General features: G+C 45.2%; 1 protein-coding gene across 3 annotated transcripts in view; it reads left to right on the forward strand.

The window, feature by feature from the left end:
• The window catches only part of ME2 (malic enzyme 2), a 50,443-nt gene extending 26,165 nt beyond the window's left edge, over positions 1 to 24,278 (forward strand). For all 3 annotated transcript variants that reach the window (XM_054054614.1, XM_054054615.1, XM_054054616.1), the window contains 13 exons: positions 618 to 767; positions 2,917 to 2,992; positions 3,735 to 3,896; positions 4,422 to 4,525; positions 4,870 to 4,979; positions 5,092 to 5,189; positions 6,321 to 6,434; positions 6,526 to 6,640; positions 8,397 to 8,539; positions 16,064 to 16,166; positions 17,151 to 17,221; positions 18,359 to 18,457; positions 18,830 to 24,278. In XM_054054614.1, coding sequence (XP_053910589.1) covers positions 618 to 767; positions 2,917 to 2,992; positions 3,735 to 3,896; positions 4,422 to 4,525; positions 4,870 to 4,979; positions 5,092 to 5,189; positions 6,321 to 6,434; positions 6,526 to 6,640; positions 8,397 to 8,539; positions 16,064 to 16,166; positions 17,151 to 17,221; positions 18,359 to 18,457; positions 18,830 to 18,979 — 1,495 coding nt within the window. In that variant the 3' untranslated portion in view covers positions 18,980 to 24,278. The remainder of the gene's footprint in view (positions 1 to 617; positions 768 to 2,916; positions 2,993 to 3,734; positions 3,897 to 4,421; positions 4,526 to 4,869; positions 4,980 to 5,091; positions 5,190 to 6,320; positions 6,435 to 6,525; positions 6,641 to 8,396; positions 8,540 to 16,063; positions 16,167 to 17,150; positions 17,222 to 18,358; positions 18,458 to 18,829) is intronic.
• The last annotated feature ends 1,015 nt before the right edge of the window (positions 24,279 to 25,293 follow it).

Genomic DNA, 25,293 nt, shown 5'->3' on the forward strand with positions numbered 1-25,293 from the left:
CAGTAGGTAAATTTGCAAAAATGCAGGTTTAATTTACACTTCTAGGTAAGTCCTTCAAAATAGGTTTTTGCTAGGAGTTATTTGTTTTACAGCTGTGTCATGGTATGATGAACAAGACCTTACTGTCAGGACCTATCTTGTTTCAGATGAAAAATGCTTTCACTGATAATTTTTGTTAAAGAGTGATGAGACTCCAAGCTGCATCGTGTGATGAATCCATGGGTTATCTTCTATTGCAGTGCCTGTTAGTGCTTTATCTTGTTAGTATGCATGGTATGTCATTTCCACTACTTTCATTTCAGCTTTTTGGTACTCCTACTCTTTCTTTTCCAGCTTTTGCTTAGTAATTGTTGTCCATCTTGAGTGGAAGAAGGAATTTCATGAAGAATAATATGAAGCAAGTTTGGTTTTCACTTTGACATTTTTCATCTTGTTTTAGATAGGCATAAATATGAAGCAATAGAATCATAGAATTATTTGGGTTGGAAGGGACCTCAAAGCCCATCCAGTTCCACCCCCTGCCATGGGAAGGGACACCTCCCACTGGATCTGGCTGCTCAAGACCCCATCCGACATAATTTTGATTTTTTTTTTTGTTCCCTTTTGCTTAATTCCAGGTATATCTACATAATGGGAATCCAGGAGAGAAATGAAAAGTTATTCTACAGAGTATTACAAGATGACATTGAGCGTTTAATGCCAATTGTATACACACCAACAGTGGGCCTTGCCTGCTCCCAGTATGGACACATCTTCAGGAGACCAAAGTAAGGGTTACAGATACATATTGTGCCTATTTTATCATCATTTTCTCTCTATACTTGCCTGAGGTTCGGAAATGTTTTTTTGATGGATTCAGCTGTGCAAGAGTAGTGCCAGTTCAGAGCAGTAAAGTTGCACCTCTGCTCAGGAGCAGATTTGCTGGAGGAAGCTCGGGCTAACTGCAGATCTGGCAGAATCGAAGCCGTGGACGTGTTCCTGCTGCTGGGAAAGGGTCCCAGTGCTGGAGGGCACAGAACCGTAGAATGGTTCAGGTTGGAAGGGACCTCAAAGCCCATCCAGTTCCACCCCCTGCCATGGACAGGGACACCTCCCACTGGATCAGGGGCTCCAAGCCCCATCCAACCTGGCCTGGAACCCCTCCAGGGATGGGGCACCACTGCTCTGGGCAACCTGGGCCAGGGCCTCCCCACCCTCAGTGTGAAGAATTTCTTCCTAAAGTCTAATCGAAATCTTCCTGCTTCCACTTTAAAGCCATTCCCCCTCATCCTGTCACTCCAGGCCCTTGTAAAAAGCCCCTCCCCAGCTTTCCTGGAGCCCCTTTCAGCACTGGAAGCTGCTCTAAGGTCTCCTTGGAGCCTTCTCTTCTCCAGGCTGAACAACGCCAACTCTCTCAGCATGTCCTCAGAGCAGAGGAACTTCAGCCCTCAAATCATTTTTGTGGCCTCCTCTGGACCTCTTCCAACAGTTCCATGTCCTTCTTATGCTGGGGATTCCAGAAGTGAACACAGGACTCCAGGTGGGGTTTCATGAGAGAGTAGGAGATGGGGAGAATCCCCTTCCTCGCCCTGCTCTGCCGAGCAGTGTGGTGTGGGTACAGGAGCAGATGCCAGTGAGCAGCGCGTGAGGAGAGGCGTTGGCAAAGCCAAGAGGGAAAGCCTTGACTCATGGTAGCTCAGCAGACTCTGTTGGGTGAACGGTCCCCATATTAAAGCTGTGCTACCGCATGTCAGCTCTGTTGTTCCAGCACGGCAAATCACTTGTTGGGGATCTGGTTTGGGTTCAGCAGTAACAGTCTGGGTTATTAGCTGTGTGTTGCAGAAACCAGTTCAGACCAGCAGTCATTTCAGCTCATTTCCAAGGCACTCGCTGCAATTCAAGGTGCGTTTCCAGAACCCTCTTGCTCGAGGGCTTTAGTGCTGTGTGGAGGAAGGGCTAATTCTTCACTGCTGTGAGGACTCCAGTGTGTGGTGCAGTTGCAGTGGTAAAGCCAGTAAGGACCTCATGGTTTTGTTCCTCATCTGGAACAGGGAATGTGAAAGATGGACTCTTGACTCTCATATACATCTTTTCCTCTTCCATGTCTCTGTATTATAGACCAGTTTGAAAACTTTCCCCCTCTAGAAACTGTACAAGAAACAGCAGTGTGGACAAGACCTTGGGGTGCACCCTTTTCTTTCCCAGAACCGACACTTCAGCAGACTGCTAACACTTCCCAAGACTTTACGAGCATTTCCCAAGTGTTGCTAATTTCTCTGTAATGACTTCTACTGAGGCTTTTGTGCCTCCCTTCCTCCTAACCACTCAGGGATTGCTGGAACAGAAAAAATACGGACACTTTTCTTATCCTTTGTTCCTTTCTGCTCCTTTGCCTCCCCTCCCACGTTCCCACAGAGGAGCACTGGGCAGTGGGAAGCACTGTTCTCCTCCTGCTCTTGGAGAAGACAGTTTGTGTATTTCTTGTCTTTCTCTTTCCTTTCTTTTCCCTCTCCTCTCTTTGTGTAACATGGTGAGCAGAGCTCAGGTAAGGTAAAGCCTTGCTTTTTTTACCTTGCCAAGGTAAAGCCAGGCTTAGGATCACGTTCCCTTCTCATATCCTTACAGGGGAGTGTAGATCCTGTCATGTCTGACGCTAACACCAGAGGTGTTTTACCCTAGAGGAGTTTCAAAGGTGAATATCTGTAGCTGTGTAAAATCCAGGTAGCACCATGAAAAGTGTTTTCCCTGTGTTCTTATTCTAGAATGTTGAAGTAGCCGAATAGATGTGTGTGTTAGAGATTGTCCTTCGAACTATTCATGTCTGTGATCTCAACGCTTCTCGTCTCAAGATAATTTTACTGTTTAAGTTTTACAAAGCAAGGTGAAATCTCTGATTGCCACCTATAAAATAATTCTGCTTTCTTTTTTTTCTTCCAGAGGATTATTTATTTCCATCTCAGACAGAGGTCATATTAGGTCAATTGTGAACAACTGGCCAGAGAATGACGTTAAGGTACTACCTCTGTATCACTTTTTTCTAGTTGTTATTTAATCTCAGTTGAGTTTCTTGAGATTTGTTAGTATTTGGTGGAAATGTAAATGCTAGATAATACATCCTTGTCAGTTATTTGATGGTGGTGGTAAAATATAGATAAAGAAAATAACACAAGACCTTCAAGAGCAGTGTTCTAAATATGACCTTTATGGTTTGAGCAAGTAGTGATGATGAGAATTAGATTTGCCGACCTTTTTGTTTTACTTCATTATTCCACCTTTAGGAGAGTTGTTGGATGATGCACCTCTGGGATTTCCTCGTTGTGTTATGTAGCAGTAGGAGAGGTGATCTAGTCCTCGGATTAGGACACAGAAGTGGTAGTTGGGAGACCCAGGTTTGCCGTTAAATTCTCTATGATCCAGCTGGGTCGAGAACCACGAGGGGAGATGAGTTGAATGATACTTACCTGAATTTTTGATGTCTGGATTTATGAGTGGAAATCTTAAACCCAGGTTACGAGCTGCTGTTCCACATGGGAGCTTGGATCATTCCTGCTTAACTTCCAAGGATTTGGATTTCAGCAAAAAAGAAGGAGCGTAGCAGGTTCTTGCATTAAGCTGTAAAATATTCCTTGTAATCTATTCTTTGTTTGACTGTGCATACATACTGGAATTTTTGCCTGGAAAAAAACACAATTAGTTAGCTCTAAGCTTCATAAATTTCAGTGATCGTATACAATTTCACCTGCTCTTCTTTTCAGGCTGTTGTTGTCACTGATGGAGAAAGAATACTGGGTCTCGGAGACCTTGGTGTGTATGGGATGGGAATTCCAGTAGGAAAACTGTGTTTGTACACAGCCTGTGCAGGAATACATCCAGATAAATGCTTGCCTGTGTGCATCGACGTTGGAACTGATAATACAGTGAGTTTGAGCTTTGCCTCCCATAAGTCATCTCTACGAAAAGTATTTATTTAAGAGTATTTAGTACTCTTAAGAGAAGATTTTTATTTGAGCAATTTGTTTAAGATAAAACCAAATATTTTATGGAAGAGTGAGTGATTTGGAATTCACTATATTGTTACATATGAGTGACTGAAAAACACCGGTTGATTTGTCAGTGAAATGTTGCCTTTGGAAGTAACTTGAATGCTGGTACGCTCTGAAATAGAGTCAGGTTGACCTGACTTTAAGAAGCTAGGAGTGTGTATCAGATTTATTAAAGCAGTTTATTGTTCACCGTATTGATTTGTTCCCTTCTAAAAGCAGCCTCAGTCACCAGCCTCAAGTGCCAGCTGGAATTACTGAACACTGATACAGACTGGAGGCAGTTAAAGTGGCTGTGTAAATGCAGTATCTTTGATGTGAAATATCTTACTGTGGACTCTGGAAAGTGTGTATTGAGGAAGTGATTCATTCTGCTGCTGTCTTTGATTTATTCTTTTTCAGACACTCCTAAAAGATCCATTTTATATGGGCCTGTACCAAAAAAGAGATCGCTCGCAGCTCTATGATGACCTAATTGATGAATTTATGGAGGCCATTACAGACAGGTACAACATTGGATATTCTGCACAAGAGTATGGCCAGAAGTTCTGGCAAATAAAATCCATAACACATTGTCTGTGAAAAAGTCATTTAAGGAATAAGGATAGGACAAGAAGTCAAGAGGTACAGCTTTATTTCTTGCTCTGTAGTGATTTTCTCCGTGACCTGGAACATTCTGCTTGTAGTTATCTCTTAAGTACGCACAGAACGGAGATGGAACTGTATTAAGCAGTAAAAGGCCCAAGGACATTCTTTTTCCAAAGATAATGGATTACGTGTAGGATTTGTTTTAGAATGAGTTGTATTTCTGTATGTGCCTAGTGATAGGAATATCTGCTGTGGTCTGTAGGTATGGTCAGAACACACTCATCCAGTTTGAAGACTTCGGAAACCACAACGCTTTTCGGTTTTTGAGAAAATACAGAGAGAAATACTGTACCTTCAATGATGATATTCAAGGTAATAGACGCTTTGTTTATATTTCTTTATGTATATGCAGAAAACTCGCCTAAACGCACAATCTGCCACGTAGATCTGTTCAGCTCTCCTTAGATGTGTACTGCTTTTGCAGGGACAGCTTCAGTGGCCTTGGCAGGACTGCTCGCAGCACAGAAAGCCACTGGTAAACCACTTGCAGAGCAGAAAGTGCTGTTCCTTGGAGCTGGAGAGGTGAGTTCTCTTAAGGGCTCTGGAGAATCATGGAATGGTTTGAGTTAGAAGGAACCTCAAAGCCCATCTAGTTCCAGGCCCCTGCCATGAGCAGAGACACTTTCCTCTGGATCCAGTTGCTCCAAGCCCCATCCAAGCTGGCATTGAACACCTCCAGGGATGGGGCAGCCACCACTGCTCTGGGCAACCTGGGCCAGGGCCTCCCCACCCTCAGCATGAAGAATTTCTTCCCAATGTGTGACCTAAATCTTCCCCCTTCCAACTTAAAGCCATTCCCCCTCGTCCTGTCACTCTAGGCCCTTGTAAAAAGTCCCTCCCGAGCTTTCCTGGAGCCCCTTGAGGTAATGGAAGCTGCTCTAAGTTCTCCCTGGAGCCTTCTCTTCTCCAGGCTGAACAACCCCAACTCAAGAACATCTGTTAATTTTGATAACATAAGAGAGAGGTACACATTGGTTTTCTTAGCAAATTCTATCAGTGGCTGTTTGCAGCAGACACTAGTTCGTTACTGGGGCAGTGGCATCAGGACAAGTTCAGGAAAATTGCTCTTATGATGCTGACAAATAGCTTAATTAGCTGCAAATTTCTCCATCTGGGAAAGGTCCTGATTGCAGTAATGGGTGGCTGATGTGTCGTTGCCTCAGCACTGAGCTATGCTCTGTGATTCCCTCTGCCTTATTTCTCTTGCCAGGCTCAGCAGCACGTGCAGTGTGCCAAGAGAAGGGATGTGCTGCCAGCATCCACGTTCTGCCCTCTGTCTGCCAGGCTTTTATCACAGGCAGTGGGAGCAGGGACAGGATTGGGAGGCAGCTGGGCTCAAAATGCTAGGCTGTGGTTTCTTGACAGGAGGGCTGCAGCACTGCCTTGTTCTCACTGCCTGGTTGGGCTGCGTTATTGCAGCTGCCGAACTGGTATAGGCGTGGGGGCACAGCACCTGGAAAAGCTGCCTGTCTCTGTTGCTTGAAGACGCGACACTTGATCCCAGCCATCTGCCCCCATCCAGGCAAACGTTGCTTGTGTTCCATAGCTGGCTTATGAAATGACCTTTGTGGGGATCTTGGAAGGGGGGATCTTTTTTGTCATGACAGACCTCTTCTGTGTCTTGTTAAAAATCAAAATCATTTTATCCACAAGGCTGCCCTGGGAATTGCAAACCTCATTGTTATGGCTATGATGGAAAGTGGTGTTTCTGCTGAGGAAGCCTACAGGAGAATATGGATGTTTGACAAATATGGGTTACTGGTTCAGGTAGGGTGCACCATCCCTTGATACATCACAGTACACATGGCCAGTGCTGCCCGTGTCCTTCTCACAAAATGAATCTATTTTTTATCCATAGGGGCGAGAACAAAATGTAGATTCCAATCAAGAACCATTTGCGCACCAGGTTCCAGAGCAGTTACCAAAGACGTTTGTAGAGGCAGTAAATGTACTTCGGCCTTCAGCCATCATTGGTAAATAAAGTTATATCCATTTCTGTGTTTCCCTCATTTAGTTATTTGCTGCATTTAATTTTCTCCAAGGAGGTTGGTGGCAGTGATTTGTGTTTCCGCTGGTGTAAATAAGATGCAAATGTGAGGTCAGCTCTCATTGCAGCTGTGGTGCTCCTTCTGCTTCTTGTGACAAAATGTCCTGAGTTGGAAGAGACCCACAAGGATCACAGGATCCAACTCCTGTCCCTGCACAGGACACACCCAGCATTCACAGTGTGGGGCTGAGGTTGTTGGCTAAAAGCTTCTGGAATATTGTGAGGCTTGGTGCCGTGACTGCTTCCCTGGGAGCTGTTCCAGTGCTCTACCACCCTCTGGGGGAAGAACCTTTTCCTAATATCCAACCTAACCCTCCTCTGGCATTTTCCTGCCATTCCCTCAGGTCCTGGTTACCAGAGAGAAGAGCTCAGTGCCTGCTCCTGTTCCATTGTGAGGAATCTGGACCATGATGAGGTCTCCTCTCAGTCTCTTCCAGCCTGAACAGACCAAGTGACTTCAGCCACTCCTCATGTGGCTTCCCCTCTAAACGCTTCCCCTCGTGTCCTTGTCTAGCTGCTTTTGGACCTTAGAACAACTCCAAGCAGGACACAGTGAACTGAGACTGTAACAAAGGACACAAATTTAACCTTTTTCCCAGGCCCATTCCCTGCACCAGCAGCAAGGCAGAGAACAGTTACGTACACTGCATTTTCTGCTTTGCAGGAGCCCTTTTACTTGAGTAATTTTTCTCTTATCTTTTTCTTAACCTTCCTTCCCTCCATTGGCTTCTCTGGCTGGAATCTGCAGGCAGCATGGCTTGAAGGAGCTGTTTTGTCTTGTATATCACCAATACTTGTTAGGTCACCGATATGTGTTGATTTATAACTGTGGCTGCCTGGAGAGATCAGATGAGATTTCAGATATTCCGTGGTACAACTCTGTAATGTCCTGTGCACGTGATTTACTTGGAAAAGCTATTTGGCTGATCAGCTACCTTGAAGTTTGTAGCCAGCACACAAATGTACCATATTTTTATGTATTTATACCTGTTTGGGTGTGTCTGAAATACCAGTATCAAGGGAATTTGCATTGCACGGTTCACACCCGGCTAAGATGAATCATCTCTGGAGAGCCGGGAGTTCCCACTTGCTTATCCAGGGCAGCGATAAGTGTTCTTTACACAGATCAGTACAGAAAATCATGTAAAATATGCCCCTGGAACACATTAATCAGGTGTTCTGTGAAAATGAGTATTTTAAGCAACTACTAACAGAGCAGTGACTGGTCTGCATCTACTGCTGCTGGAAAAGCCTGTGATGTTGTGCTGTGAGTGGAAGTCTTTGAGGGCGACATGAACCTCATAGACTTATAGAATCGCAGAATGACGAGGTTGGAAAAGACCTTCAAGACCATCAAGTTCAGCCGTCCCTTTCCGCTACTAAATCGTATCCCTAAGAACCTCATCCACTCATCTTTTAAACACATCCAAGGACGGCGATTCCACCACCTCCTTGGGCAGCCTCTGCCAGTGCTTGAGGACCCTTTTGGTGAAGAAGTTTTTCCTAATGTCCAATTTGAACCTGCCTCACGCAGCTTGAGGCCATTCCCTCTCATCCTATCACCTGGGCGAAGAGACCAACGCCCACCTCGCTACAGCCTACCTCACTTAGTCTACAGTTGCTGTCGTCTGCCCTGCAGTGGTCACATGTTGATTCTATTTTCATGTTTCCATTTACTTCAGGAGTTGCAGGAGCTGGGCGGCTCTTCTCTCAGGATGTGATCAAAGCGATGGCCTCTATCAATGAGCGACCCATCATATTTGCACTGAGTAACCCGACAGTGAAAGCTGAGTGCACAGCAGAGGAGGCGTATACACTAACAGAGGTACGTAGTGCTTAGAAGCGCTAACCTGTTGGCCCTGTTTGCTGGCTGTGAGAGTGCAAGAACTCAAATTATTGGAGTATTGTGTCCGGTCCTGGAATCCCCAGCAGAAGAAGGATATGGAACTGTTGGAATGGGTCCAGATGAAGCCATGAACATGATCTGAGGGCTGGAGCCGCTCTGCTATAATGAGAGGCTGAGAGAGTGGAGTTGTTCAGTCTGGAGAAGAGAAGGTTGTGGGGAGACCTTAGAGCAGCTTCCAGTACTGAAAGGGGCTCCAGGAAAGCTGGGAAGGGACTTTTTACAAGGGCCTGGACTGACACAGTGAGAGGGGATGGTTTTAAATTGGAAGGGGGAAGATTTTGATTAGACTTTAGAAAGAAGTTCTTCACGCTGAGGGTGGTGCCTGCAGGTTCTTCAGCCTGGAGAGGTTCCTGGAAGGCCTCAGAGCAGCTCCCAGTGGTGAAAGGGGCTCCAAGAACACCGGGGAGGGGCTTTTTACAAGGGCCTGGAGTGATGGGACAATGGGGAATGGCTTTAAATTGGAAGGGGGAAGAGTTGGATTAGAGTTTAGGAAGAAATTCTTCATGCTGATGGTGGGGAGGCCCTGGCCCAGGTTGCCCAGAGCAGTGGTGGCTGCCCCATCCCTGGAGGTGTCCAAGGCCATGTTGGAGCCCCTGATCCAGTGGGAGGTGTCCCTACCCATGGCAGGGGGTGGAACTGGATGGGCTTTAAGATCCCTTCCAACCCAAACCATTCTGTGATTCTATGACTCTATTTTATTATTACTTGGACTTACTGACATAATAATGCAGATTTTTCTTCTCTCCTGGCAAAAGTAAATGAAGGCTATTTGAAAAGAAATCTTGGTTTTTAAATAACGACATTTTGAGAAGCTTAAGACAGCCTATATCTTGTTATTACATTTTAAAAGAAGGACCACCAGGTACAGTTTCATAGCTCTGATCAGTTACCTGTTTCCCACCACGCTTTTTATTTCTCTGGGGTTTTAAAAGAACATCTTATGTTAACATTGTAATAGAGACTAGGTGCAACCTTGTCCTGCACTTGAGATGCAACAACCCTGTGCAGCTCCAGGCGTGGGGAAGAATGGCTGGAAAACTGCCTGGAGGGGAAGGGCCTGGTGGTGTTGGTTGATAGTGGCTGAACATGAGCCAGCAGTGGCTCAGGTGGCCAAGAAGGCCAATGGCATCTTGGCTTGGATCATCCATGGTGTGGCCAGCAGGAGCAGGGAGGGGATTGTGCCCCTGTACTCGGCACTGGTGAGGCTGCGTCTCAAATCCTGGGTTCAGTTTAGGGCCTCTCACTCCAAAAAGGACATTTAGGGGCTGAAGCGCGTCCAGAGAAGGGAGCAGAGCTGGGGGAGAGTCTGGAGAGCAGGGGTTATGAGAGACAGCTGAGGGACCTGGGGTTGTTTAGCCTGGAGGAGACTGGCAGGAGACCGTATCACTGTCTACAGCTGCCTGAAAGAGTTTGTGGTGAGGTGGGTGCTGGTGGCTTTTCCCAAATAACAAGTGACAAGATGAAAGGAAATGGCTTTAAGTTGCACCAGGCCAGGTGTGGACTGGATATCAGGAAAAACTCCTTCACCAAAAGGGTTCTCAGGCCCTGGCAGAGGCTGCCCAGGGAGGTGGTGGGATGCCCTGGAGGGATGTAAAACACGGGCAGATGAGGTGCTCAGGGATCTGGTTCAGTAGTGGACAGGGACATTTGAACTCAATGATCTCAAAGGTCTTTTCCAACCAAGCAATTCTATGATTCTGTGATTTAAAATGTAATGCCTGAGTAAAGTCCTTAAAGTGGGTCATATCTTTGCATAAGTCCAGGAATTCTGCTTTCCCTTCATTCATTTCCTGGTGCCCACACATCAGAACTTTTAACTTTAATGGTGACCTGTGGAGAGTCATACCTCCAGTTCAGGAGTTTGTGGTGGCCCTCTGTCCTCGTGTTCCCCTCTCACAACATCTGTTTCTCGTACTCTGGCACCACCAAATGTCAAAATGATTGAACAAAGAATAAACACCCCTTGTTCTGCACCATTATCTCCAGCCATTACGCTGTAGGGACTTGGAGGCTGGTGTTTTAGTGTGGTTTTTTTCAATAACATTATCACCAACACATCCAATTCTTGGTTTTGCCTTTAGTGAGGCAAGTCTTTTATCCGAGTAGCTTTTATATAAGACTAATCATAGAAGAGAGCCCAAGAGCAGGGGCAAAGGAGCAGCTTTAACTCTTTGAGCTGCCTGGGAATGCCTTTAGTTTACCTCGTAGGTGGTAGCTCGCTGTGATCTCTCCCCTGTCCACAGGGCCTGCCTGCAAATTCCAGGAGTGGTGCTTGGGAAAAGGCTTCTTTTTTTTCCTTTTATTTATTGCTTCTTTTTTGATACAGCCCCATATCAAGTGACTCATTTATGTAAAAATGAGTGAGTGGAGATCTTTCCTTCCTTCTCGCTGCAGAGCTATGAACTTCTTCCTTCCACTGTTACTGCAGCTCAGTTTCCAGTGTTACAGCCTCAGTGGTGTTAACTTTGCACCGGGAAACACAGAACTCCGTTATCTCCGATTGGCTCCCAGATTCTCTTTCGTGTTTCTGAGCCTCACAGCTTGGAAGGAACTTGCTACAGAGATTTGCAGGTCCAGAGTGACCCCTAGTCAGGAACAACAGCCTCCAGATGAAATCTAACTTTTAGCTTTTAATAGTAATAGAGAACACTTTTAAATGAAGGTGGTTTAATATCCGTTGGGTGTCTTGCGTTAGCCAGAATAGTGAGTTAGGCAGTGTTTCAGTATATTAATTTGAATTCCCGTATCTGGGATAGAAAGTAAACATAAATTAGTTATGCAGCCAAGGCTTTAGATGGCATAAATAAATGAAATAACTGCCAGCATCACTGATGGTGATAGGAGGCCAGCAGTGCTGTTACAGGGAGAATCGACCTAATTTTGGTTTGCAGTTTTTATAGCATATAAACAGAGCTTTAAGTGTTTTAAGGGAAGAAGTTCATTTGTTGCCTGTGACTGTGTGCTGAGTTCCAAAGAGCTGAACACTCGGGGCAGTTGTCCCTTTCAGATGCAGAAAGAAGGCAGTGCCGGTTAGATTGAGGTGTGGTAACATCTTCACTGATGCAGTTGTGTGAGCACAGTGCTATTTAAAAAGTTTGTGCCATTATAGAGGGACCTGGACAGGCTGAGACCAAAGGAATGAGGTTCAATACAGCCAAGTGCCGGGTCCTGCACTTGGGACACAACAACCCCATGCTGCAGCTCCAGGCTTGGGGAAGAGTGGCTGGAAAAGTGCCTGGAGGAGAAGGACCTGGGGGTGTTACTTTACAGTGACTGAACATGAGCCAGCAGCGGCTCAGGTGGCCAAGAAGGCCAACAGCATCTTGGCTTTTGTCAGAAACAGCGTGGCCAGCAGGAGCAGGGAGGGGGTGGTGCCCCTGAACTCTGGACCTGGGGTTGTTTAGCCTGGAGAAAAGGAGGCTGAGGGGAGACCTCATGGATCTCTGCAGCTCCCTGAAAGGAGGTTGCAGGGGGAGGTGGGTGTTGGTTTCTTCTCCCAAGCGACAGGCAATGGGGCGAGAGGAAATGGCCTCAAGCTGCACCAGGGCAGGTTCAGATTGGACATCAGGAAAAATTCCTTCACTAAAGTGTTCTCAGGCAGTGGCAGAGGCTGCCCAGGGAGGTGGTGGAGTCCCCATCCTTGAAGGGATTTAAAAGACAAACAGATGAGGTGCTCAGTGATCGAATTTAGTAGTGGACAGGTACGGTCAGACCTGAAGATCTCAAAGGTCTTTCCCAACCAAGTGATTCTGTGATTCTATGAAACCATGCGAACGTTACCCATCTCGGCTACTTTCCCCTTTACTGTAACTACTCCCCAAATCGTTACCATCAGCACTTTGTGCCGCTGTAAATCAACCATTACTCAACACAAACCCTGTTTGCAGAGCACGTGGCTTAGGGTAGGCCAGAAAGGAGGTTGTAGGGGGAGGTGGGTATTGGTTTCTTCTCCCAAGCGACAGGCAATGGGACGAGAGGGAATGACCTCAAGCTGCACCAGAGGAGGTTCAGAATTGACATCAGGAAAACCTCCTTCATGGAAAGGGTTCTCAGTCACTGTCAGAGGCTGCCCAGGGAGGGGGTGGAGTCACCATCCCTGTAGGGATTTAAAAGACAAGCAGATGAGGTGCTCAGTGATTGAATTTAGTAGTGAACAGGTATGGTTGGATCTGAAGATCTCGAAGGTCTTTCCCAACCAAGTGATTCTGTGATTCTATGAAATGGAGAAGAGGGTCTTTATTTTTCTTTCCTTTTATTGTACCTACATACATTGTACCTTTTGTTCATTACTTTCCATAAGTTACTATTTACAGACATGGGTTATTCAGACAAGTAAATATTACTGGCCAGTAGATGAACAGGTGTAATTTTGTTCCTGTCCTTATTAGTTAATTTTGTAATATTTACGTGAGCCATGTGAAAATGAAGAATGGACCTGGCTTTTTGTTTGGAGTTTGGTATTACTGTCCTGATGCCAAGTGTTGTACTTCTCCTGTCCATACAAACACATGTTCTAAAGGGTCTTTACTTGAGAAGACTGATGGAATGTTTAGGCTAGAGAAGGGAAGGCTCAGGGGAGACCTTGCTGTGACCTTTCAATATATAAAGGAAGCTTGTAAGAAAGCTGGAGAGAGGCTTTTTTTATCATGTCCTGTAGTGACAGGGCAAGAGGTAACGGTTTTAAGCTGAAAGAGTGCAGGTTTAGATTACGCGTGAGGCTGATGAAACACTGGCCCAGGTTGCCCGGAGAAGTTGTGGCTGCCCCATCCCTGGGGGTGTCCAAGGCCAGGTTGGATGGGGCTTGGAGCCCCTGATCCAGTGGGAGGTGTCCCTGCCCATGGCAGGGGTTGAAACTGGATGGGCTTTAAGGTCCCTTCCAACCCAAACTGTTCTGATACCGTGACTCTGTTTTTGAGTCTTCTGACTTTTCTCCAGATCTCTTGTTTGTTTTCATAATGCTCTTTAGTGCTGTGACACCTACTCAGTTTACCCAAGTCTGCCCTTCAAAATGTCTATTTTTCCCTTGAAGATACAGTAATTTCCTAGAAAATCCTCTCCAACTTTACTTTGTCATTTAATTAACAAAGTTTGTCAGGCATTTGTGGACCACAGCTGTCAGCCCTATAGTTCTCCAGGCCTAAGAAACAGCCTCATCCAGGCTGGTGTGAAATCTTGGGCTAACCTAGAAAGTTAGTAAGGAAACAAAGATACCATTCATCACTAACTTTTTATTCCTTATTCTTTTTCCACCTATAAAAGCCTGACGGTGGTTTAGTGTCCACTGTTGCTGTATATTCCACAGGCTTTTGTTGTGTTGTCATTTTCATTGTGTTTTGGTTGTATCCTCAAACGCATCTGTGTATTTTGCTCCCTACTCCAATGGGGTACTCTTACAGGTATGCCCATTGTCTGAAAAGTCAGATTCATTACCTGGCATGCAAACATCCAATCTCACACACCAAGTCGTGACACTGGTTTTAATCAAGTTGTGCAAATCTGGGTGCTCGGTGGCTTTTCCAGTCAAGCACCCATGAATGGAGCCTCTGCACTCAATTTATTACAGAAGTTGCAAAGTGAAAACTTGATGAGTACTTCCCTCTATGAATGGTTGGTCAGTGATTTAACACAATTACACGTGGTTGCATCAATTCATGTGGTACTCGGCACCGGTGAGGCTGCGCCTCGAATTCTGGGTTCAGTTTTGGGCTGTGGCACTTTGGGACATGGTTGAGTAGGCACAGTGGTGTTGGGCTGATGGTTGGACTGGATGGGCTTAGAGGTCTTTTCCAACCTTAATGATTCTGTGATCATCAGGTTTTCTAGTGCACGTATTGAGTGAGTCATGGTCTGCCCTAAGGACACTTTTCCTGTACGTTCCTCTGCTAAAGTGGCAATCTTGATGACAAGGCCTGATTTAATACATCCTTATTCAGCCCTGATGTCCAAGACATTCCCTACAGCAGATTAGGAGTGCTTTGATCTTTCACTTAGTACAAGTTCTGCTATTCTATTTAATATAAAGAAATGTTGGTCCTTCACTGATTACTATCAAGCTGTTCAGAGCACACCCTTTTGCAGTGTCCCCTAACATAGTTCCTGAGTCTTTAGCTTATTTGATAGTTTGTTCCCAAATGTAGAGGTCCTGGGGAGCCTTAAATATTTTAAACTAATGTTATTAAACCGATTATTCAAAAGGAAGTCAAGACGTTTTGCTTACGGGGCTTTTTCTGCTTGAGGAAAAGGTCGTTGATTCGGAGGGTGCATTGCATACGCCAAACTCTGGATTCATTTTGATATTGTGTGCTGATTAAAATGCTTTTCAAAGGAAAGACAAACAAACTGCATTATTCACTCTATTGCTGAGAGAGAGATGTCAGCAGTTAGAAGTATGATACAGCAGTCCCCCCCTTCACCCTCCCACCCATCAGTAAACAAGCAATGGTTTTGTTCCTGTTCTTCTGTTTCAGTCTCCTTTGGAAGGGCCATTATTCAGCTGTCTTTGTCCAGTCCCTACGGTGGTGGGTCCTGGCTTGTGGCCACGGTCCCTGATGTATGGCTATGGTTATAATAATGCTTTGTTTTGTGTTTGAGTGATTCCTCGAAGTCTCTGCTGCCTTAAAGAAGGGTGAACGATAAAACAGATTCCTTCCATTCCTTATAAAGCTGCTCAATTTGATGTGTATGCTTGTGCCTTTTGCTTCCCAGATGTTTGCTGCAGAAACATGGCAGATGTTCACCAATTCTTGTATCTCTTCCTGTTCTGCTAGGAAGAGTGGGTTTGGTCATTGTTGTTCTGGGACTGTAGGAATCGAGTCAGACAGGGATTTGACTGTGTGCCTGTGTCGAGTTGCATTCAGAAGGCCTTTATGCATTTGGCTGTGCGCTCGAGTACCTTCCTGACTGTCCTAGAACTGCCTGGGAGCTGCAGGGCTCTGGTGACCCTGTATTTAACAATGTAAGATGATGTGAAGGCTGGAGCTCCTCCCCTACAAGGACAGGCTGAGAGAGTTGTGGTTGTTTAGCCTGGAGAAGAGAAGGTTCTGGGGAGACCTTAGAGCGGCTTCCAGTGCTGAAAGGAGGCCTACAAGAAGGGTTCTTTATCAAGGAGTGCCGGGGTAAGATGAGGGAGAACGGTTTGAAGCCAAAAGAAGGGAGATTTAGATTAGTTATTTGGAAGAAACATTCTCCTGTGAGGAAAGGTGGTGAGGTCATGGCCCAGATTGCCCAGAGCAGTGATGGCTGCCCCATCCCTGGAGGTGTTCAAGGCCAGGTTGGATGGGGCTTGGAGCCCCTGATCCAGTGGGAGGTGTCCCTGCCCATGGCAGGGGGTGGGACTGGATGGGCTTTAAGGTCCCTTCCAACCCAAACTGCTGTATGGTTCTATTGCTCTGTACCATTGGCTCTTTAGCAGCTGCATGACTGTGATTATCCTTCTATTTTTAGGGCCGTTGCTTGTTTGCCAGTGGCAGCCCCTTTGACCTGGTCACTCTGAAAGATGGAAGAACCTTCAAACCAGGCCAAGGAAACAACGCTTATATTTTTCCAGGTAATAAATAAAGTTGTCTTCCTTTCATATTGCAGACTAAGCTATTAGGACCTCTTCTCGGGTTTCGCTGCTACATGGGGCACAGGCAGTAAAGCAGCACAAGAGGCGTTAACAGCATTTAAAGCTGGGAACTCTATCAGAAGAATGAAAGAAAGAAAATCAGTTAAGGATGGATGTGAGGCACGTGCAGCTACACACACACACAGTGAGCTCACCCAACGGGAAATTTCTAAGAAAACAAAATGGTGTGATTAAAGGCTTTGAAAGCTGCTGCGCTACGTTCTTCTGCTTGTTTTGGGGTGGGAAGAGGAGAAAATCAGTGTCAATCTGCTCCTTTTGGCATTAGATCTGTACAAGAGAGGGTACAAAAGAAGCACTAGAGATATTTTCCTGGCTTACCGTTTCCCTCGCTTTCCTCCCTGAGCTAAGATCCAATCTCTTGTCAAAAGTCAGCTGTTATGGTAAATGACTAGCACACACATGGTAATAGTTTTGTGAATATGTGTAGAAAGAAATGGGAATATTTTTAAAAGAGATTTGAGGTTGCCCAGTCTGGAGAAGAGAAGACTCTGGGGAGAACTTACAGCATCTTCCAGTACTGAAAGGGGATCCAGGAAAGCTGGGGAGGGGCTTTTGATCAGGGAGTGCAGGGACAGGATGAGGGGAATGGTTTTCAGCTGAAAGAAGGGAGACTGAGATGAGATCTTAGGAAGAAATGTTTTCCTGTGAGGGTGGGGAGGCCCTGGCCCAGGTTGCCCAGAGCAGTGGTGGCTGCCCCATCCCTGGAGGGGTTCCAGGCCAGGTTGGATGGGGCTTGGAGCCCCTGATCCAGTGGGAGGTATCCCTGCCCAAGGGAGGAGGTAGAACTGGATGGGCTTTAAGGTCCCTTCCATGATTCTATGATTCTAGATGACTCATAGCTTCTTGGCAGCAGGCTGCGTATTTAAAATGCTGTGGCCCTAATTGGCAATAATTTTATTGTAGGCGTGGCTCTCGCTGTGATCCTCAGCAGTGTTCGACATATTAGCGATAAGGTTTTCCTAGAGGCTGCTAAGGTAAGTGTGGAAGCAGAGTAGGCCATGGCTTCTGACATGATGGGCAATTTCTCCACTCTTGCTGCAACTCTGTTTTCCTCTTTGTTTTCTGTTGGTTTTATCCCTCCCTCATGGAAAAAAAAAATAGGTTTTCATCAAATAGAATCATGAGAAATTCCATCTTCTATGACATGACATGGAGATGATGTGAGGGCTAGAGCAGCTCCAAGGACAGGCTGAGAGAGCTGTGGTTGTTCAGCCTGGAGAAGAGAAAGTTCTTGGGAGACCTTAGAGCAGCTTCCAGTGCTGAAAGGGGCTCCAGGAAAGCTGGGGAGGGACGTTTTACTAGTGACCACATAACCTGTAGGGATAGGATGACAGGGAATGGCTTTAAATCGGAAGAGGGAAGATTAATCTGTTAGATCAGACATTAGGAAGAAGTTCTTCACGCTGAGGGTGGGGAGGCCCTGGCCCAGGCTGCCCACTGAAGTCATGGCTGCCCCATCCCTGGAGGTGTTGGATGGGGCTTGGAGCAACCTGCTGTAGTGGGAGGTGTCCGTGCCCATGGCAGGGGGTTGGAACTGGATGATCTTCAAGGTCCCATCCAACCCAAACCATTCTATGATTATATGATATTTAATTTTTCATCCTAAAACCAAACACTGAAGTAGGAAAGCCATGTGCAAACTGATTCTCAGTCTCCTAGGTCTGGCAGCAATCCTGCTGCCTCCTGCCCTACTCTACGTTCCACAGCTGATGGTGTGGTCAGGGATGCACGTGACCCCCAGTGCCCCGTCCTCTCTTGCCTTTCCACTCTGGAGCACGAGGTCCTACCACATCGGAATAGTCAGTGAATCAACCGGCTGGACACGTGGGCACGTTGTTGTTCTTTTAGAGCTTCTGTGGTTATGGGTAGTTCAGCCACAAAAAACAATAGGATCTTATTTTGCTAAATGCTCCACAAGCAGAATTTACTGATAGGAGCACAGATTGCAGAGTTGATCTTTGAGAATTTTGAGATTGTGACTGTCATATTCTATTGCTTTGGGAGCACTCCCGTAGTGGGAACACGACAATTTGTTTCTCTCGGGTGTTTTAGCATGTTGGCGATCCCATTTGGGATGCAGTAAATAGAAGGGGTTTGTTTTTCTAACACAGGCATTGGCAGAACAATTGACCGATGAAGAACTTGCACAAGGAAGACTTTATCCTCCGTTGTCTAATATCAGGGAAGTTTCTATTTATATTGCTGTCAAGGTGAGTATGAAGCATAAAACTGGACTGTACTAAAAGTGGTTTAAATGTGCATTAACTTGCTGAATTGCACACTGTGACCCTTGAACACTGGGTTCTTGGGCACAAAATACCCAGTTCTTTGTGCCTTTAATGGGAGACAATTATAAAAACCCCGTGTTTGTAGGATACTTCAGTTTGGGAGCCACCCAGGGCCAAAATTATGGTCCTTTGATTTCTGAAATTAACTTTTCAGACCCCTGGTATGGCATTCGGGAATTGTAAAAAGACTTTGCCTTTATCTACTTTGTGAGTCCTAAACATATTGCAGTGGAAGCGTGGATGTTACATGAATGTAGTAAAAGGCACAAACTGCATGGTGATTTAACTCTCCAGGTTATGGAATTTTTGTATGCAAACAACATGGCTTTCCATTACCCTGAGCCTGCGGACAAGAACCGTTACATTCGATCGAAGGTTTGGACCTACGAATACGAATCCTTCATGCCAGATGTGTACGACTGGCCTGAATCTAAGGTTCACTGATGCATCAGAAGTTCGCACTCCTCAGGCAGTATCTTCTACTCTGCAGGGATCCCTTTTTCAGACCAATTTAAGTCATCATCTTCGAGTCCTGTAATTTATTTTCACTCATTTTCTTGTCTTCTTTCCCCCTTCTGCCTTTTTTTTTTCACTTGATGTAGATTTCTCCCCACTCTTCTAAAGTACCTGATAAATCATATTGATGATGGCATCTGTCACAGGAATGAGAGAGCTCCCCAAAATTAATTTAAATAATGATATTGCATTTCTAGTTCAGAACCTGCACACCATGAAGAGTCCACTAATGACATTTTGCCTACGTACGTTTGTTGATGAACTACAGCTCTCTCATTACTGTATGATTTATTCCTGCTTTAAATAATCAGTCTTCTACTCTTCCTAGTGTTGTCACACTGGATAATCTGTGACATCACCGGAAAGCATTTGTCATAAGAAAAAAAGGACAGTTTAAGACAGGTTTAACAGTCTACGGGCTTTCTGTTTTAGTCTGGTGTTTAAAGATGCCTGTATCCAGGCTTCCTGGTGACATTGGCTACTCTGTTTCTTAATGAGCTTTGAGGAGCAGCGTGGTGAGCGCAAGTGGGACCTGCAGCAGTGTTTGATTTACGTGTTTCAGAGATCTGTTGTCAGGAAAAAAGAGGCAAACTAGTTAAAATTACCTTTGGGAAGACTGAAAATTATACTGATCGCTTTAATAGGTTTTAGAAGCAAAGCTGCACCGTTGCATAATAAATTAGAGGCAGGATCTGAAGTAATCTATGGCAATCTAAGAGATTTTTACAAGGAGATTTTCTGCAGTGAACTCCAAGGTGTTGCACCATAGGACTTTTGTTTCATTTGTTAATTATTTCAGTGTTCTGTTTCTTTCAAGCTAAATTGTTTTCTCCCTTGCATACCATTGTTCTCATAAAAAGAGCTCCATGCGCGATGTTTTCATGACATCGCTAACACAAAGCTTCCAAGTGGACTCACCTGCCACTTTGAACAAACCCCCGGCGTGCAGCTGATGAAGCTGAAACAGAAAGCGTTGCAGGCAGCTATGGGCGCGCACATTTACAGTAGTTTGAATGTTTCTTGCAGTCCCAGTTCGGTTTGAATGCAGGACTTGAAAGATCTAATGCTTAGAAGCTCCAGGTCAATCACTCCATCTTGCTCACTCCATTTACAGGTTTAATTTGCCATCATTCTGCTGTGAAAAACAAAAGTGCCGAGTTTGATTTTTCCTTGCAATGAATCGTTCCCCACATTTGGTGTAGACAGCACAATGTGCATTCCTTTTCCTTTTCATACAAGGGTTTGTGTGCCCTCCATTACTTTGTGTTAGCAGGCGAGGGCACCCAGCAACAATTACCGCCCGTCAGTTCTGTAAATCTGCTCTCTTGTAACAAGAACAATGGCATGTCAGCAACAGAAATAAATGCTACGTGCCTTTCCATAGTTTGTTTGCAAACAAGGACAAAACGGAAAGATCGATGTGAAAGGGCTATACTGGCAAACCTGAAGCTGGAATCCAAAGGGAGGAAGGAAAGCTTGCTCAGGATTTACCCGTGGCAAGCAGCTCTCATATCCTCATCTGTATTGGAAAATGCAGTCTCCACAGAATGAGCCCAAACAGAATAGGGAAAATAGTCTCTGTACCCCTTGGGACATGATCTCTGTCACCTAGGATCCGATTTTAAAGTTACATTCATGTATTATATAAAAGAACTAGTAGATTTGAGGAAGATTTTAGTATGGAAAGAAGACTGATTATGTAAACGCAGACTGTGGTGATGTGGGGAAAAGACTGCGTATCCAAACTGTGGTAAAGTGCAGTCTGGTGGGGCTTGAAATGCTCCATTGACAAGCTGGGCAACATTTGTGGTTTGCAACTTGTGTATGTAAGTATATGTACAAAAAAAGACCAACACACGCATGATGTTTTTACAAAGAATGCTTTTTTTCATCTATTTTTGCTATGCCTGGTTTTTATTGTATTTAAATTTGTGATCCTACTGAAAAAATTATTTATTTAGTGTACAAATTATTTTTACCTTCTGAAAATCCAGCTCTAGCTGAAGCTTGTTGCGGTGTTTTGGTGGAGTTCTGCACCATTGGATTCAGGTATATTGGGAACGCACACTTTCTCACTTCTGCCAACAAACTGATTAGGCAGAAGAGTAACAAAAATAACCCATACACTGATCTCTTGTCCTAGCTGAGAAGGAAGAGGGAGGCAGGGCAGTCGGTCCATAAATACAACCTACTCTTACGAAATAAAGATCTGCATCCATTTGGTCTAATTACCTTTCTTCAGGCAAGAAGTGCAGTCATGGTTCATAATCTGTGCGTGTTGATAGGACTCAGGAAAACCTGGTGCGTGAGAAAATAGCGTTACCTGCATGCAGCAGGAGTCTGGCTTTGGGCAAGAGTGGTTTCGCTTCCCAAAGGGAGCGTCTGTGCAGGGAATTCGCAGCAGCTGTTGCCAAGTCAGGGGAAGGTGCCTGTTTTGTGAGGTGCAGTCCTTTCTCTTCCTGGCACAGGCTCCCCTCTGACTTTAGGCAGATGTAGGGGGGATTGTTCAGAACTGGCCAGCAGTGGGATTTTCCCAACTCTGAAAGGTTGTACACAATTTGTCTGTAAATCCCACTGCAAGGGTGAGGGATAAACCAGTCTTTAACTTCTCGGAGGCTCCAGTTACAACACAGCCCTGCCCTGATGGGGCTGCCGATGTGTTGGAGCTCTGGAGCGGAGAAGGCCTGGCTTTCTCTCTAACCTGTCCCAGTTACAGCAGCCCAGTGGTACCAGTTAGGCTTAATCTATGCATATGGACCTGTGAACATGGTTGAATCAGGTTTTATGGATCATCTGTAGCTTGTGATATGGACACGGCAGAATGTTGCCTTTAATGCACAGCCACTGTTTTCTGTCAGCAACAGGTAACCTGTCAGCTCACAAAGTTTTACGTGCATTTCACCCCCCCTTTCATCCTTTTTTTCAGACTTTTTTTTTATGAAATACATAGATTAATCTTCAGGTTTGTGTATTCTTCAGATCTGATTAATCTTTGAGTTAATTACAACTGCTAATGTTAGTAAGGAAACACAGTATCTTTTTTACATATTCCACTTATCCTGATTTTTACTGTTTTCTGGCATATTCGAAAGCATTTACCGACCTTTATTTACACAGAAAATTCTCTTACATGGTATGCAAAGGGAAAAAGCTGTCACCAGGATGCATTTTGTAGTGCTGCATAGCGTAAGTTAAGCTTATCCTGTTCTTTAAGAAGGCTTATTATGTAAAGGATGACTGGCCTTGCTCTTCTCACAGCCGTGGTGGCTTTTGCCCTCTGCATGTTGTACAAATCTGTCTTCCATGTTCTTTTCCTTGAGGAAATATCTTGAATTGCCCTTAGTCCTTGTAGTGATCAAGGTGGAGGTGTTCCAGGCCAGGTCGGATGGGGCTTGGAGCCCCTGATCCAGTGGGAGGTGTCCCTGCTTATCACAGGGGGGTTGGAACTGGATGATCTTTAAGGTCCCTTCCAACCCAAACCATTCTATGATTCTATGAAACAACTCTGGATGCATAGAACACCTCTATGAGGATCATAAACTCCCACTGCATTCAATATTTCGAGGCCTGGTCCAGGGCTTTCTTCCTTAAAACCAACAGGAACAGGACAGAGCCTCTTAGTAGCAATGGAGATATCTAGGGCAGGAGAAGGAAGGTAGCTAAGGGAGCGCAACCTTTTCTTATTGAATATGTGTGGTGGTATTCAAGATATTACAAAGGTTTGTGTGTTCCTGAAGTGTATGCCTGCATGCCAACAACTGACATGTAGAGGAAGACCATTAAAACGTCGTGGCTGGTAGATTTTTTTAACCCCAAATGTGACTCCTCGCATAAGTTCTTGGTTATGTTTGTGAACAGTGTTGTTTCATGACGTTGTGTTTGTTTTCCGAGCCTGAAACAAAGCGACACTTGACGTGCAGATCGGTGTTTAACAGGTTTCCTGTGGTAGGTGCGTGTCTTTGTACTGTTTTACTCCAGCATGCTGTTTTGCAGGTGGAGTAAAGCAACCCTTTGTCACACTCCTCTGGTAGAAACTGTAAAGGTAAATGATACACCTTTTAGTGTTTCATTAGCGGCCCTAATTAGTGGCTATTGTACAGCTACAACTGTGAATTTTAGTTCAGCTGAGTCTGGGCCTCAGTAAATCCAGGTTGTCTTCCTTCATGTGCTCCGGGTCTTGATTTCAAGGTGCAGATTTGAGGCATCTCTGTCATTCAGATAAAGCTGTCTGCAAGACTCTGGATCAGACTGAGAACAGTACAGTTCAGACTCCTGTCTCAACTATAAGTGCTACTCCTGAGTTTAAGAAAACCACTATAATTTTTGGACAGTTTTTAAGATGATGCATACTGTTATCCTGTTTTGTAACCACCATATGCAATAGGCAGGGACTGGTCCTACACTGAATTCTGGAGCGAGGACAAAATGTAGAGCAAAGTTCTAATCGCACCCACTTGACAGCGGACTTTGAACAATTTAATTCATTTGCTGCCGGAGAAGAGACATCTTGTTCTGTGTGGATCTACCTTGACCTACTTCTGAAATACACTTTACCATGGTATCGGAAAGCCTGCAGGCATTCTGGGTGAGCCAAGAGGAAAATTCAGACCTCTGCTTCTTACCATTGATCCCCAAGGGTGCAGCTTACTCGTGCCTTCTCCAGAGGAACATGTGCTAACACCTAGACGGTACATGGGCAATCTGGATCCTGGTGGCACGGTGGACTGTGGCTACAGCTCATGTGAAAAGTGATCTTGCATCAGATGTTCATCTCACTGTGCAGGAGACGTATGGTGTGCATTTACATTCCCCGCACACAATGTGGGCGCTGGATTGAATGGAACTCTCCGAGCACCTTTGACTTTGACTTATCCATCCTTTAAGTAGTTCCTTTCTAATGAAAACAGAAACAAAAAGTACTTTTAGGACTACACAAACGCAGTAAGATGGCCAGTTCATCAAGAAATAAAAATAATTTACATTTATTTCTCTGTTAAACATATCTACCTTCAACAAATAAGCATAAGCTTACTGAAGTGCTTGTGGGAACAGTTCTAGCCTAATCTGCCTGCAGTTGACTTTACCTGGGAGGGTCATTGCTCAGCTGAAACTAAAATTGTATTTAAATGTGAATCGATTGGGGATTATTTTTTTCTTCTTTATAATGTTGTAACTCTTATTGAAATGTGTGTTCTGGTCTTCTATTTTCTTAGTAAAATGCATTCCCTTTGCCTAAATTGGTTTTGATTTTGTTTATTCTGAAACAATAACACTTGACCTGCGCAGAATTGGTACACAGTAGCCGAAATCAGTGACATTATTTACCTTTTTTCCTTTGGTCCCATGCCAAAAGATCATCAAACAAAACAGGTACTTCAGCTGTAAGCAAAGCGATTAATATTTTATTTCTAAGCTGGTTTTCTAGAACATCTGGTTGTTTGACCACACTTGTAAAGAGGCCCTTACAAAGGGACTTCTGTCATGCCTTGGTTAACGATGTGCTTTAACGGTGGCACTTGCATAGAGGTGTAACCAGCGCAGAGTATGTCAACAAACGTGGCTCGGGTAACATTCTCTTGAAGGTGCTGTATATAGAATCACAGAATAATTAGGGCTGGAAAATATTTCCTAAGATCTTCCATTCCAACCATCAGCCCAACACCACTGTGCCTGCTAAACCACATCTCGAAGCGCCGCCACTGCGCACTTTCTGAACCCCTCCTGGGATGGTGACTCCACCACCTCCCTGGGCAGCCTCTGCCAGTGCTTCACCACTCTTTCAGTGAACAAATTTTCCCTAATACCCAGGCTAAACCTCCCTGGGTGGAACTTGAGGCCATTCCTTTCCTCCTATCGCTTGTTACTTGGGAGAAGAGACCAGCATCCACCTCACCACAACGTCCTTTCAGGCAGAGAGCAAAGAGCTCTCCTCTCAGCCTCCTCGAGGCTAAACAATGCCAGTTCCTTCAGCCACTCCCCATAACCCTTATTCTCCAGACTCTTCCCCGGCTCCATTCCCCTTCTCTGGATGCACTCCAGCCCCTCAATGTCGTTGTAGTGAGGGGCCCAAAACTGAACCCAGGATTCGAGGTGCAGCCTCACCAGTGCCGAGTAGAGGGGCACAATCCCTTCCCTGCTCCTGCTGGCCACATTATGGCTGATCCAAGCCAAGATGCCATTGGCTTTCTTGGCCACCTGGGAGCACTGCTGGCTCATGTTAAACCGCTGTCAACCAACACCCC

Source organism: Cuculus canorus, chromosome Z, assembly GCF_017976375.1.
Source record: "Cuculus canorus isolate bCucCan1 chromosome Z, bCucCan1.pri, whole genome shotgun sequence".
NCBI classification, from domain to species: Eukaryota; Metazoa; Chordata; class Aves; order Cuculiformes; family Cuculidae; genus Cuculus; species Cuculus canorus.